This window comes from Natator depressus, chromosome 1 (assembly GCF_965152275.1).
Source record: "Natator depressus isolate rNatDep1 chromosome 1, rNatDep2.hap1, whole genome shotgun sequence".
Taxonomy (NCBI): domain Eukaryota; kingdom Metazoa; phylum Chordata; order Testudines; family Cheloniidae; genus Natator; species Natator depressus.
This window is the reverse complement of record NC_134234.1, coordinates 212,199,392-212,212,387: the sequence shown is the minus strand read 5'-3', so window position 1 is coordinate 212,212,387 and position 12,996 is coordinate 212,199,392. Positions and strand designations below refer to the sequence as shown.

At 44.3% G+C, this 12,996-nt stretch overlaps 1 protein-coding gene across 1 annotated transcript in view; it reads left to right on the top strand.

Annotated features, from left to right (window-relative positions):
* The first annotated feature begins 2,003 nt into the window (after positions 1–2,003).
* The window catches only part of LOC141984878 (ovostatin-like), a 52,286-nt gene continuing 41,293 nt past the window's right edge, over positions 2,004–12,996 (top strand). Inside the window, exons 1-6 of the mRNA XM_074948363.1 lie at positions 2,004–2,068; positions 2,713–2,896; positions 3,273–3,429; positions 4,466–4,518; positions 5,493–5,513; positions 8,132–8,300. Of these exons, the coding sequence (XP_074804464.1) occupies positions 2,004–2,068; positions 2,713–2,896; positions 3,273–3,429; positions 4,466–4,518; positions 5,493–5,513; positions 8,132–8,300 (649 nt within the window). The remainder of the gene's footprint in view (positions 2,069–2,712; positions 2,897–3,272; positions 3,430–4,465; positions 4,519–5,492; positions 5,514–8,131; positions 8,301–12,996) is intronic.

The window sequence follows — 12,996 nt, the reverse complement described above, 5'->3', positions numbered from 1 at the left end:
TTCTGTAGTAAGGACAAAGGTTAAACCACTCCAGTGCTGATAGTCCTCCAATGCCTTCCTTCTGTGTGCCCAGATAGGACAGACAAGTTCACCCACAATTCACTGGGAAACAGTCATAGAGTGGTTCAGCTCACTGCAGTGCAAAGAACCCTGGGATGTGCCCCTAGGAGTCCTAGTGATGCAGGTGGGTGAGTGCAGCACCACTGAGCACACAGGTAGGCTGTAGGGCTTTGTAGTGTGACCACCCACACCTGGGTTAATGCTGCAGTGAAGACACACCCTAAGAGGGTTACATGAAGGTTAACAAAGAGGTAAACACTCATATTTAACAAAGAGTAAACACTCAAACATTAACAACCAACACCAAACTTGTCAAGAAAACAGAGGAATCAGAAACAATACAGCATTGTATGATGGAAAAGGAAGCTATAAGGAGCTCAGGCTTTAGACTGAATCTTCCTGTTACTCTGCTGCTAGGAATGTTGAAATTCTGTGTCTGCTGCAAACTGACTCCACAAAGTAATTCTGAGCTTCTGGGTCAGTAAAAACTCCACGCTTGCTGCCATTCCCTTTCCAAAGTTTGACAGGGCAAAGGACTGAACATCAGCTGCTGCCTCTTGGCCTTGTATTACGTAACAGCAAAAACTCCCAACTGGGGCAATTTCCACAAATATTTCCATAAATATTTTCAGTGAAATGGGGTGTGCTTTTGTGCAACAATGGGGCCATTCAACTGCAAAAGAGACTTTGCACTAAAAACACAAAAGTGCGTATTTTTGTAATTTGTTAATATGAAAATAACCCTTTTGCCAAGAAATTTGTGTAAAGTGAAATGTTGAGGATGAGCTGCTTGATCTGTTTCTGAAACAGCACAATCCTGCACTGGCTGCAGGGAGCAGACAGGTCTTCTGCAGCTTTATTTATTGGCACTATAGCTGGTCAGGGATAAAACCATGCCAATGTGGCTCCAAGCGGATGATGTTTAATCCAATTGTTAAGATAACTCTGGAGTACAGGAATCACAAACATCAAACAACTATTTTCCAGTGTTGCCTCTTGTTTTTGTGTGGTGAGGTGGGGAGAGTTGGGCTTTGTGTCCTCTTTCAAAACAAAAGGAGGGGATTCCAGTTAAAGAGCAGGGACCCTATTTTCCTCTTTCAGGATCTGAGTAACTTCCATTGACATTACTTGTATCCTGACTGGGGAAAAACTGAGATCCAGGAGTGCTAGCAGATATCTAGGGACTTGGTGGAAGCACATTGTTTGAGTAATAGATAAAGCCTTGGAGAATAGACTGCAGCAGACATCCAGCATCGGCTACAACAGGGAGAGAGACTAGGTGTGAGTGACCTAGATATGTTTCTAGCTCTGGTTTCCCTATACTTCAGTCTCATCATCATCATATTCCAAAGTCAAGATGGTGGTGAAGCAAGGGAGACGTGCTCTACTCTGTTCACTTTCTACTCCAGGAATGTGCACACTGATTTCAGCAAAGATCAAGCATCAAAATATGCATGTAAAGTTAATCCACTGCAAGCAGTTTGTCAACCTGGTAGGTGAATTCCTCCGGAATCAAGGGGCAGGGGGGAACCCAAGCCTTAAACTAGTTTAACAGGCTCATTCTGCTTTGGGTCATTTCCTGCTTCCCTGTGCCAAGCATCATTGTTAGAAGCAAGCCAAGTCACTGAAGACATTTTGCATGGATGATAAGAAAATTGCAACAAGTGATGCAACTTGGAGGGCAGGGAGCTGGAGTGGGTTGTGATAGGTTCTGGGGAGGGTCTTGGAAAGTGTGGGATGGACTAGGATCCCCACCCCTTGCTGGGCTTATAAAGCCATCAGCAACTGAAGTGAGAGAAAGGGAGTCAGGGAGGAGTGGAGGAACAGGCTCTTTCACTGTGTAACTCTGAGCAAGGAATGTCCAAGGGCTATTAAAATCTCAGAGAACGTGCTGTCCCTTGGGTGATTATATCTTTGCATTTCCCTTGTTTCTGTGGACAAAGATGCTGCTGAAGTTTTTTCTGAGTGCCCTCGCTGTTCATCTAACAGCTGCATATGCTCCTGAACTGTAAGAAATACCATGTTCTTTCCTAACGATATGTGTTTGCTGGGAATCCTTCATTTATTGAAGGGTTTGGAGGCACAGTTAGAAATACTGCTGCTGCCCCCACCTTTTATATCTGGAAGCCTAGGGTGAATTCTAACTTAGCTGGGATGATTTAGTTGGGGTTGGTCCTGCTTTGAGCAGGGGGTGGGACTAGATGACCTCCCGAGGTCTCTTCCAACCCTGATATTCTATGATTCTATGAAATGGGTTGAGTGCTTCACATGTGAGCACAAAACACACTTTTTACACCTTGCTAAACTACCACAAAATTTAAAATGTCTGAGCTTATATGTGTAGGAGAGGGAACAGTAATAGCCAGGTGTGGTGTGATAGGTATGGGCTTCCAGGATTCATAACATGGGGGGGCTGCAGAGCAGGATTGAGGGGCATCGGCAGAGTTGTGTGGGAAGCCCAGGAATAGCAAAGTTGCTGTGAGGGATTGCTGGCAATTAGCAGAGCTGTCTGGGGTCCTATGTTATATCTGAACCTATAATGAAAAAGTCCTTTACTTCTCAATAACCATTGTCTGACCTCAGCCAAACAACCGTTTCTTCCTGTCTGCTCCCTTGTCCCTTGAATTAATTTGTGGTGTTTGATTTCCATAGACAGTATGTCCTGATGGTGCCGTCAGTGCTGCAGAGCAGCTCTCCGGATCAGGCCTGCCTGCAGCTCCACAACCTCAAAGAGTCAGTGTCTGTGAGTGTCGTCCTGGAGTACAGTGGTTCCAACACCACTATTTTTGAGCAGCCTGTGAGAGGAAATTACTTCTTCCAGTGCATCAGATTCATGGTACAGACTTTAATTTACATTCTAATAAAGAAAGAAAAAGTAATCATGGAAAATGTGCATGATCAAACAAGTGATCTTACAGAGTTAGTGATGGGAGAGGATAGGGTAAAGTAGAGGAGGGAGACTAAGGGAGAAATAAGAGCTGGAAGGAATGCGAAATGGAGAGGGGGAAAGGAGGCAGGGGAGAGCTGCACTGTGAGAGAAGAGAGGGATATGGGAAGAGAGAAGCAGTAAAGATCTGAGAAAGAGACAGAGCTGGCACTGAAACAGAGGTGTGGGGTGAATCTATAGTACACTCCATGCTGCAGGTAGACCGCTCCAGGAGAGAATGGTCTAAGCTGAACATTCTCCCCCTCATATTTTGCATCCCTCCCAGGCTCCTCATGCCACCTTTTCCCCCTTGGCTTTCATCACTTTCTCTGCCAAAGGCGCCACAGTCAGGCTGGCAGAGAGGAGGTCGGTGGCGATTCAGAATGTGGAGAGCGTCGTCTTTGTCCAGACAGACAAACCCATCTACAAGCCAGGACAGACAGGTGAATGTGGATACTGCTTTACTTAATGTCATTTCCTCTGGGAACCAATATCCAGAGCTAGAGTGAGAGAGCGAACTGCTCTGCAAAATGCAAGTCAGAACAGATAATGTTGTGGATTTGGGCTGACTGCTCAGCACCTTACAGTAAAATCATTGCTAATGTCTGCAGCGGAGCTGAGGAAGCCACCCTCAGACACAGGACAGCATCTGGTGGGTGACTGTCAAAATCCCAACTCACTCCCCAGTCTTTATTCACTCCTTTTTCACAGTCACTGCCTTTGTCCCCTGCTCTCACTGCTGCTGCCTCGTTATGGCTCCCAGGCACTCGTAGCCATGAATAGATGGTTAGAGCACTTCCCAATGGCTTTCTAGCTATAGCTCCATATCTGTGACAATGGCTGGGCTTTCCAGCTTCAAGGACATGGCGAGCACCCAGTAGGAGAGGCCGTGAGGGAAGGTCCTCACACAGAATTACCTGCTGTGCAGACACTGGGGAATCACTTCTGAATCGGGCAAACTGCTCTAATCCCAAATGGCTGCTTCTTAATAACATTTGCACTTTTATGTGCTCAAAGCCCTGTGCAGACATTAACTAGATTAATGCTGACAAACCCCTATGGGGGAGGTGGGCACATTTTACAGTGGAGAAATGGAGATGAAAAGGGGATTTGCCTAAAGCCACACAGGGAGTCAGTAACAAAACTCAGGTTATCTGGTTCCCAACCCAGTTCCTATTCCTTCGGACCACACTCCCTTTCCTTCAGTAGGCTAGACAAACCTCTAGAGAAAAGCATTCCCTGCTGTTAGGCCAGCTCAGGGAATTCAGTCCCATGGAAGGGTATACCATGGAAAGTCTCTCGCATGAGAGGATGGAGCTGGAACCCTCTTCGCTGTGGGTACAGATCCTATCTGCGATTTACCTGTTCCTTTTTCAAAGGGGGAGTGCTGGAAAACCAGCTGAAGTGGGGCTATGGACCAAACTGGAGCTCAGAAGATAGAGGCGAGCTAACGTTGATCTCTTGCCCATGTCTTTTCAGTGCTGTTTCGAGTTGTCGCTCTCGATACACATTTTATGCCTGTTCAGGAGATGGTGAGTGTGACCAGAGACCGGAATTATCCAGGAGCCCCACCTGGATGGTAAATTGGTGGGTGTCACCTCATCAGCCCCAGTCCAACCTCTAAATACACACTTGTCTGGGACAGAATTGGAGCTGAATTTCTGCAGAAACCGAAGAAGAAATATTAGTTTGAACTGGAACCTTAACACTGCACGTACAAAGTCCGGCCCTTACATGCAGCAGCCACACAGAGCAGCACTAGCGTGTAGGCAGATGTGTGCCTGGCACAAGAGCCCTCCTGCTACTGCTGGGCAAGGGGCTTCAAGGAGAGTCTTTGCCTTGCACTGCGAGGTGATCTTTACTGCTCCAACAAGCAATTTCACTTGGCCCACTCCGACTGTTCCCATTTAGCATGTGCCGCCAGTGGCTACAGGCTCACTCGCCATCTGCAAGGGGAGAGAATCTAGATACTGCCAACAACAGACTATCTGTCCTGGGGATATGATACTTACTGCAACACATGGAGGGGTCCTGGCTGGCTTCTCGGCTGAGGAAAATAGGCTTCCTGCACCTTATTCTCACCCCCTACCTGTGCAGGAGAGAGCAGGACTTTGCCCTGTTGAAAGGTGCTAGATAATCTGAGAGGATGGATGGATGAGACCGACAGGATGCCTGATTCTGATCTTAGGTACAGCATTGTAACAGTAACTGTACTGCTCCTGGTTTGCACCAGTACACGTGAGATCAGAATCTGTCCCAGGGTGTCTTATGCCCTCATCTCCTCTTTTTAAAAATATGTTATCTTCAGCATTTAGGGTCAAACCTTGTGGTTCTTACTCAGGTAAAATTCCTACTGAACTCAGTGAAAATCTTGCTTGAATACTCACTGTAGATTTGGGCCCTTAATATCTAAAATAGTTTTTAAAATTGTTATTTATTCAATGCTGAAACAACTATTATTGTTTCCTCAAACACTTACAATCTCTTTTCCTGGTCTCTCTTTCAGTATCCCTTGATCACCATTCAGGTAAGAGACTTGCTTTTTAAAATGTGCCACGTATAAAGGTGAAATCCTGAGTGTGTGTGTGATATACTTAACTGGCCACATTCTGCTCTCAGATCCACTAGTAGAAATGCACATGCATCTGACAAAGTGGGTATTCACCCACAAAAGCTTATGCTCCAGTACGTCTGTTAGTCTATAAGGTACCAGAGGACTCGTTGCCGCTTTTACAGAACCAGACTAACACAGCTACCCCTCTGATACCAGTATTTCTATGGAATCCAGTGGAGCAAGTCCAGCTTTACAAGCAGAGTTCAGCCCAATAATAGTTAAAATTGTCCTGTTCCTACGGTCTTTCTACTTCCCCTCCTTCCTATCAAGAGTTCCAATTGCTTTGGTTTATAGTTTGCATAACTTGCCCCTGTTGAAAAGCAAGGAACAATTGGAGATAGTGGATGCAATTACTAGCTGCTTTGGACCATGAAGTATTTTAGAAATTATATGGCATGTTGTGCTTTTGTTAATAAGTGAGAAAGTTTCAATTCCCTTCCAAGCAGGCGTGCCTGCAAGATTTCACTTGTACTGTGAAATGCAGCCATTAGTTGTTGCATACAGTGAAATTTAAACATTACAGAGTTTGACATTGTTCACTAACAAGCACAAGGCAATTGCTAGAAAGTCTTTCTTTTAACCAATGTAAAATGAGATATAACAAAAGGCTATGGGAGCCCAAATAAGGGGGATAGGGTTGTAGAGTGCCCTCCTGACCCTGTCTCTTCCCTCCTCCCCTCTCCTTCCAGTTGGGGAAAACTAGGACAATGGAGGGGCAGGGTGGGGGGGAAGGGTTTGTGTGTGTAATGAGATAGGGGGAATCTTTCTTCCCTCTCCCACCCCTTCTTCATAACAGCATGGAAAACTGGAACCTTCTGGAATATAGGGCAGGGTGGGAGAACATAGGGTTTATCTATCAGTGAAACAGGATAGCAATACTTCCCTAATTCACAGGGATGTCTTGGTTAACAGGATGCAGACAAACAATATGCATTTTAATATAACCTAATGAAAGTGTATACTTCTAGGAACAAATACTGTAGGCCATACATACACAATAGGGGATTCTATCCTGGTAAGCAGTGATTCTGAAAAAGATTTGGGACTTGTGTTGGATAATCAACTGAACATGACCTCCCAGTGCAATGCTGAGGCCAGAAGAGCTAATGAGATCCTTGGATGTATAAACGGGGGAATCTTGAGTAGGAGTAGAGAGGTTATTTTACCTCTGTATTTGGCATTGGTGAGACCGTTGCTGGAATACTGTGTCCAGTTCTGGTGCTCATAATTCAAGGAGGATGTTGATAAATTGGGGAGGGTTCAGAGAAGAGCCACAAGAATGATTAAAGGATAGCCTCAGATAGCTCAATCTATTTAGCTTCAAAAAGAGAAGATTAAGGGATGACTTCATTACAGTCTATAAGTATCTACATGGGAAATAGCTATTTAATAATAGGCCCTTCAGTCAAGCAGAGAAAGGTATAACATGATCCAGCAGGTGGAAGCTGAAGCTAGACAAATTCAGACTAGAAATAAGGTGTAAATTTATAATGGTGAGAGTAATTAATCAATGGAACAATTTATGAAGTCTTGTGGTGGATTGTCCATAACTGACAATTGTTAAATCAAGTTTGGATGTTTGTCTAAAAAATATGCTCTAGGAATTATTTTGGGGATAATTTATGGTCTGTGTTACACAGAAGTCAGGCTAGATTATCACAGTGGTCCCTTCTGGCCTTGGAATCTATGAAACGGGGGGAAGTGTGGGAAAAGTCAAGCTAAATTCAACATGCACCAAATTCTTCAGGTGGAAAGAACTAGAAGACTTAGGGCTGGTCTAAAGTAACGCAATGGTCTCAAGTTGCAGTGGGGGAGGTCTAGGTTGGATATTAGGAAAAACTTTTTCACTAGGAGAGTGGTGAAGCAGTGGAATGGGTTACCGAGGGAGGTGGTGGAATCTCCTTCCTTAGAGGTTTTTAAGGCCCGGCTTGACAAAGCCCTGGCTGGGATGATTTAGTTGGGGATTGGTCCTGCTAGATGACCTCCTGAGGTCCCGTCCAACCCTGATATTCTATACTGCTTAAGTTGATGTAATTTACGTTGCTCAGGGGTGTGAAAAAAGACACTCCCCCCACCCCTCCCCCCGAGCAACGTAGGTTATATTGAGCTAAGCGCTGTCCACACTGGTGCCGTGTCAGCAGGAGATGCTCTCCCACTGACATAGCTTCTGCCTCTCGCAGAAGTGGAATAATTATGCTGCCGGGAGAGCACTCTCCTGTTGACATAGAGTATCTTCACCAGGCATGCTACAGCAGCGCATCTGCAGCACTGCAGCTGTAGCATTGTAGTGTAGACTTGCCCTCTGATATTTACTATAGACAGCATACAACATTGATTAGTGTCCCATATAGGTATGACAACAGCTTACTTTGGGTCTTTGATTCCTGTTGCATGTGCTAGTAGCAAAACATTAAGGTCTGTGTCAGCAGGAGATGTCAGCTAGATGGAAGATCAATAACGCACCAGGTTTTCTTTAAGAAAAAGAAACTAGCTGTGTCTGTGCCTATCTTCCTGCTCCCTCTGTCCCCTAGGATCCTCAGGGCAACCGGATCTTCCAGTGGCTGAACGTGACAGCTCAGATGGCAATCGTCCAGCTCACATTCCAGTTAATCAAAGAGCCAATCCTGGGCACCTACCAAATCATTGTGGAAAAGAAATCGGGATCTAGCACTCGTCACTCATTCTCTGTGGAGGAATATGGTAAACACCTGCTGTTGCTATTATTTGTACTAGGGGGAAAAAATAGTTGGAGCAGGGCCCAATTTGTCATAGTTAGACCCAAATTGCAACCCCCCCCCCCCGCACCCCAAAAAGTGTGTATTGTTATGTGTGGGTCTCCTGACCCCATTGTGAATGGACCTCTACCCTGTCCTCAGCAGAGTCTGGAGACCTGAGCTGGTGTCCAGACTCACCTCATCTGTGCAGTTTGGATCTTCAAGTAACTCAAGAATAAGACAAATTTGTTCTTGAGTTACCTGCAGACCCAAACGTCAGACTAAACTTCATCCTCAAGCATGGCTCTTCCTAAGGTTTGAACATAAGAATGGCCATACTGGGTCAAACTAAAGGTCCATCCAGCCCAGCATCCTGTCCACCTACAGTGGCCAATGCCAGGTGCCTCAGAGGGAGTGAACCTAACCGGTAATGATCAAGTGATCTCTCTCCTGCCATCCATCTCCACCCTCTGACAAACAGAGGCTAGGGACACCATTCCTTACCCATGCTGGCTAATAGCCATTAATGGACTAAACCTCCATGAATTTATCCAGTTCTCTTTTAAACCCTGTTATAGTCCTAGCCTTCACAACCTCCTCGGGCAAGGAGTTCCACAGGTTGACTGTGCGCTGTGTGAAGAAGAACTTCCTTTCATTTCTTTTAAACCTGCTACTCATTAATTTCATTTCATGGCCCCTTGTTCTTTTTATTATGGGAACAAGTAAATAAGTTTTCCTTATTCACTTTCTCCACACCACTCATGATTTTATATACTTCTATCATATCCCCACTTAGACTCCTCTTTTCCAAGCTGAAAAGTCCTCGCCTCTTCAATCTCTCCTCATACGGGACCCATTCCAAACCCCTAATCGTTTTAGTTGCCCTTTTCTGAACCTTTTCTAATGCCAGTATATCTTTTTTTGAGATGAGGGGACCATATCTGTACGCAGTATTCAAGATGTGGGCGTACCATGGATTTATATAAGGGCAATAAGATATTCTCCATCTTATTCTCTATCCTTTTTTTTAATGATTCCTAACGTCCCGTTTGCTTTTTTGACTGCCGCTGCACGCTGTGTGGACGTCTTCAGAGAACTATCCACAATGACTCCAAGATCTTTCTCCTGATTAGTTGTAGCTAAATTAGCCCCCCATCATATTGTATTTATAGTTGGGGTTATTTTTTCCAATGTGCATGACTTTACATTTATCCACATTACATTTCATTTGCCATTTTGTTGCCCAATCTTTTAGTTTTGTGAGACCTTTTTGAAGTTCTTCACAGTCTGCTTTGGTCTTAACTATCTTGAGCAGTTTAGTATCATCTGTAAACTTTGCTACCTCACTGTTTACCCCTTTCTCCAGATCATTTATGAATAAGTTGAATAGGACTGGTCCTAGGACTGACCCTTGGGGAATACCACTAGTTACCCCACTCCATTCTGAAAATTTACCATTTATTCCTACCCTTTGTTCACTGTCTTTTAACCAGTTCTCAATCCATGAAAGAATCTTCCCTCTTATCCCATGACAACTTAATTTATGTAAGAGCCTTTGGTGAGGGACCTTGTCAAAGGCTTTCTGGAAATCTAAGTACACTATGTCCACTGGATTCCCCTTGTCCACATGTTTGTTGACCCTCTCAAAGAACTCTAATTGATTAGTAAGACATGATCTCCCTTTACAGAAACCATGTTGACTTTTGTGCAACAATTTATGTTCTTCTAGGTGTCTGACAATTTTATTCTTTACTATTGTTTCAACTAATTTGCCCGGTACTGACGTTAGACTTACCGGTCTGCAATTGCCAGGATCACCTCTAGAACCCTTCTTAAATACTGGTGTTACATTAGCTATCTTCCAGTCATTTGGATACAGTAGCTGTTTTAAAGGACAGGTTACAAACCATAGTTAATAGTTCCACAATTTCACATTTGAGTTCTTTCAGAACTCTTGGGTGAATTCCATTGGTCCCAGTGACTTGTTACTGTTAAGTTTCTCAATTAATTCCAAAATCTCCTCTAGTGACAGTTCAATTTGTGACAACTCCTCAGATTTGTCACCTACAAAAGACTGCTCAGGTTTGGGAATCTCCCAACATTCTCAGCCGTGAAGACTGAAGCAAATAATTCGTTTAGTGTCTCCGCGATGACTTTATTGTCTTTAAGTGCTCCTTTTGTATCTCCATCGTCCAGGGGCCCCACTGGCTGTTTAGCAGGCTTCCGGCTTCTGATGTACTTAAAAAAAAAAAAAAAAATGTTGTTAGCTAGCCAAAACCTCAAAAGCTAATGTTCTTCAAACTCCTTTTTGGCTTTTCTTATTACATTTTTTACATTTAATTTGGCAGTGTTTATGCTCCTTTCTATTTACCTCACTAGGATTTGACTTCCACTTTTTAAAAGATGCCTTTTTATCTCTCACTGCTTCTTTTACATGGTTGTTAAGCCACCATGGCTCTTTTTTTTTAGTTCTTTTACTGTGGTTTTTTAATTTGGGGTATACATTGAAGTTGAGCCTCTATTATGGTGTCTTTGAAAAGTGTCCATGCAGCTTACAGGGATTTCACTCTAGTCACTGTACCTTTTAATTTCTGTTTAACTAACCTCCTCATTTTTGCATAGTTCCCCTTCTGAAATTAAATGCCACAGTGTTGGGTTGTTGAGGTGTTCTTCCACCACAGGAATGTTGTTATATTATGGTCATTATTTCCAAGCGGTCCTGTTAAAGTTACTTCTTGGACCAGATCCTGTGCTCCACTCAGGACTAGATCGAGAGTTGCCTCTCCCCTTGTGGGTTCCTGTACCAGCTGCTCCAAGAAACGGTCATTTAAAGTATCGAGAAATTTTGTCCTGAGGCGACATGTACCCAGTCAACATGGGGATAATTGAAATCCCCCACTATTATTGAGTTTTTTATTTTGATAGCCTCTCTAATCTCCCTTTTGCATTTCATCGTCACTATCACTGTGCTGGTCAGGTGGTCGGTAATCGATCCCGACTGTTATATTCTTATTAGAGCATGGAATTACTATCCATAAAGATTCTGTGGAACATGTGGATTCATTTAAGGTTTTTATTTAGTTTTGATTCTACTTTTACTTTCACATATAGTGCCTCTTCCCCCTCCCCACCCCTATGCCCTCTTCTGTTCTTCCGATATATTTTGTATCCTGGAATGATTGTGTCCCATTGATTTGTCCTCACTCCACTAGGTTTCTGTGATGCTTATTATATCAATATCCTCCTTTAACATGAGGCACTCTAGTTCACCCATCTTATTATTTAGACTTCTAGCATTTGTGTACAAGCACTTTAAAAACTTGTCACTGTTTATTTGTCTGTCCTTTTCTGATGTGTCAGATTCTTTATGTGAATGTTTCTCGTCTGATCTGGCCCATACTTTATCCTCTTTCATCCCCTCCTCCTGACTAAAACCTAGAGAATCTCCATCAATAGACTCTCCTCTAAGATAAGTCTCTGTCCAATCCATGTGCGCCTCTGCAGCAATCGGCTTTCCCCCATCTCTTAGTTTTAAAAACTGCTCTGCAACCTTTTTAATGTCAAGTGCCAGCAGTCTGGATCCACTTTGGTTTAGGTGGAGCCCATCCTTCCTGTACAGGCTCCCCCATCCCAAAAGTTTTCCCAGTTCCTAATAAATCTAAACCCCTCCTCTCTACACCATCGCTCATCCACGCATTGAGACTCTGAAGCTCTGCCTGCCTACCTGGCCCTGCGTGTGGAACTGGTAGCATTGCTGAGAATGCTCCCATAGAGTCCTGGATTTCAGTCTGCTTCCTAGCAGCCTAAATTTGGCCTCCAGGACGTCTCTCCTACCCTTCCCTATGTCATTGGTACCTACCTGTACCACGGCCACGGGCTCCTCCCCACCACTACACATAAGACTATCTAGATGCATTTGTCTCTAGGACCACTTCTTCTTAGTTCATTCTGGCCCAGAGGGACATTCTCAACCAAACTAGAGCCACCAGAAATTATCCTGGATTTTCATACAAGGTTTGAATGCCTGAGCCTGGGATGACTCAACAGAACAGGCCTGCACTCTTTTCTGCACAAGAACTTGTGGTCCAGTTACACTGCGAATTCCAGGGTGTTCTGCTCTGGCTTTTGGTTCAACCCACTCCAAAGACCAAGTCTGTTTGCAGAATCCAGAAATCCATCTAGATCCAGGGTTTGCATTTTGAACAACCCCAAGTCTGTGTTGTTAGGAGCTAAGGTTTTTGCATTGGGGATGTCTCTCACAAGAGATACACTTAATGCACCATACTCAACCTGCCAAAGATACTGACCCCAGTTTGCCAGCTCTTTGGACCAAGACTGCAGCCGTGCATGAGTCCCTCTTTTGGACTGTTCATTCTGCACTCAGGAAGTGTGATTGCAGCCTGTGTAGACATATCTGAGCTAGCTAGATCAAAGCCTGCTTGTGTAACAGGAGCAGCGAAGCCATGGCAGTAGGGGCTGCAGCTGCTAGAGTATGGACCCAGGGTCTTGGATGGGTGTGGCTAACCCAGGCAACTACCTCTGCGCTGCTGAGGCTTCACTGCGATTGCTACTCCGGCTAGCTTTGATCTACACGGGCTGCAATCGCATTACGTGACTGCAGCGTATGCTATATGTCTCTAGGTATCTTTCAGCCACTGAACTCCACTTGTCTTCTGTTTCTC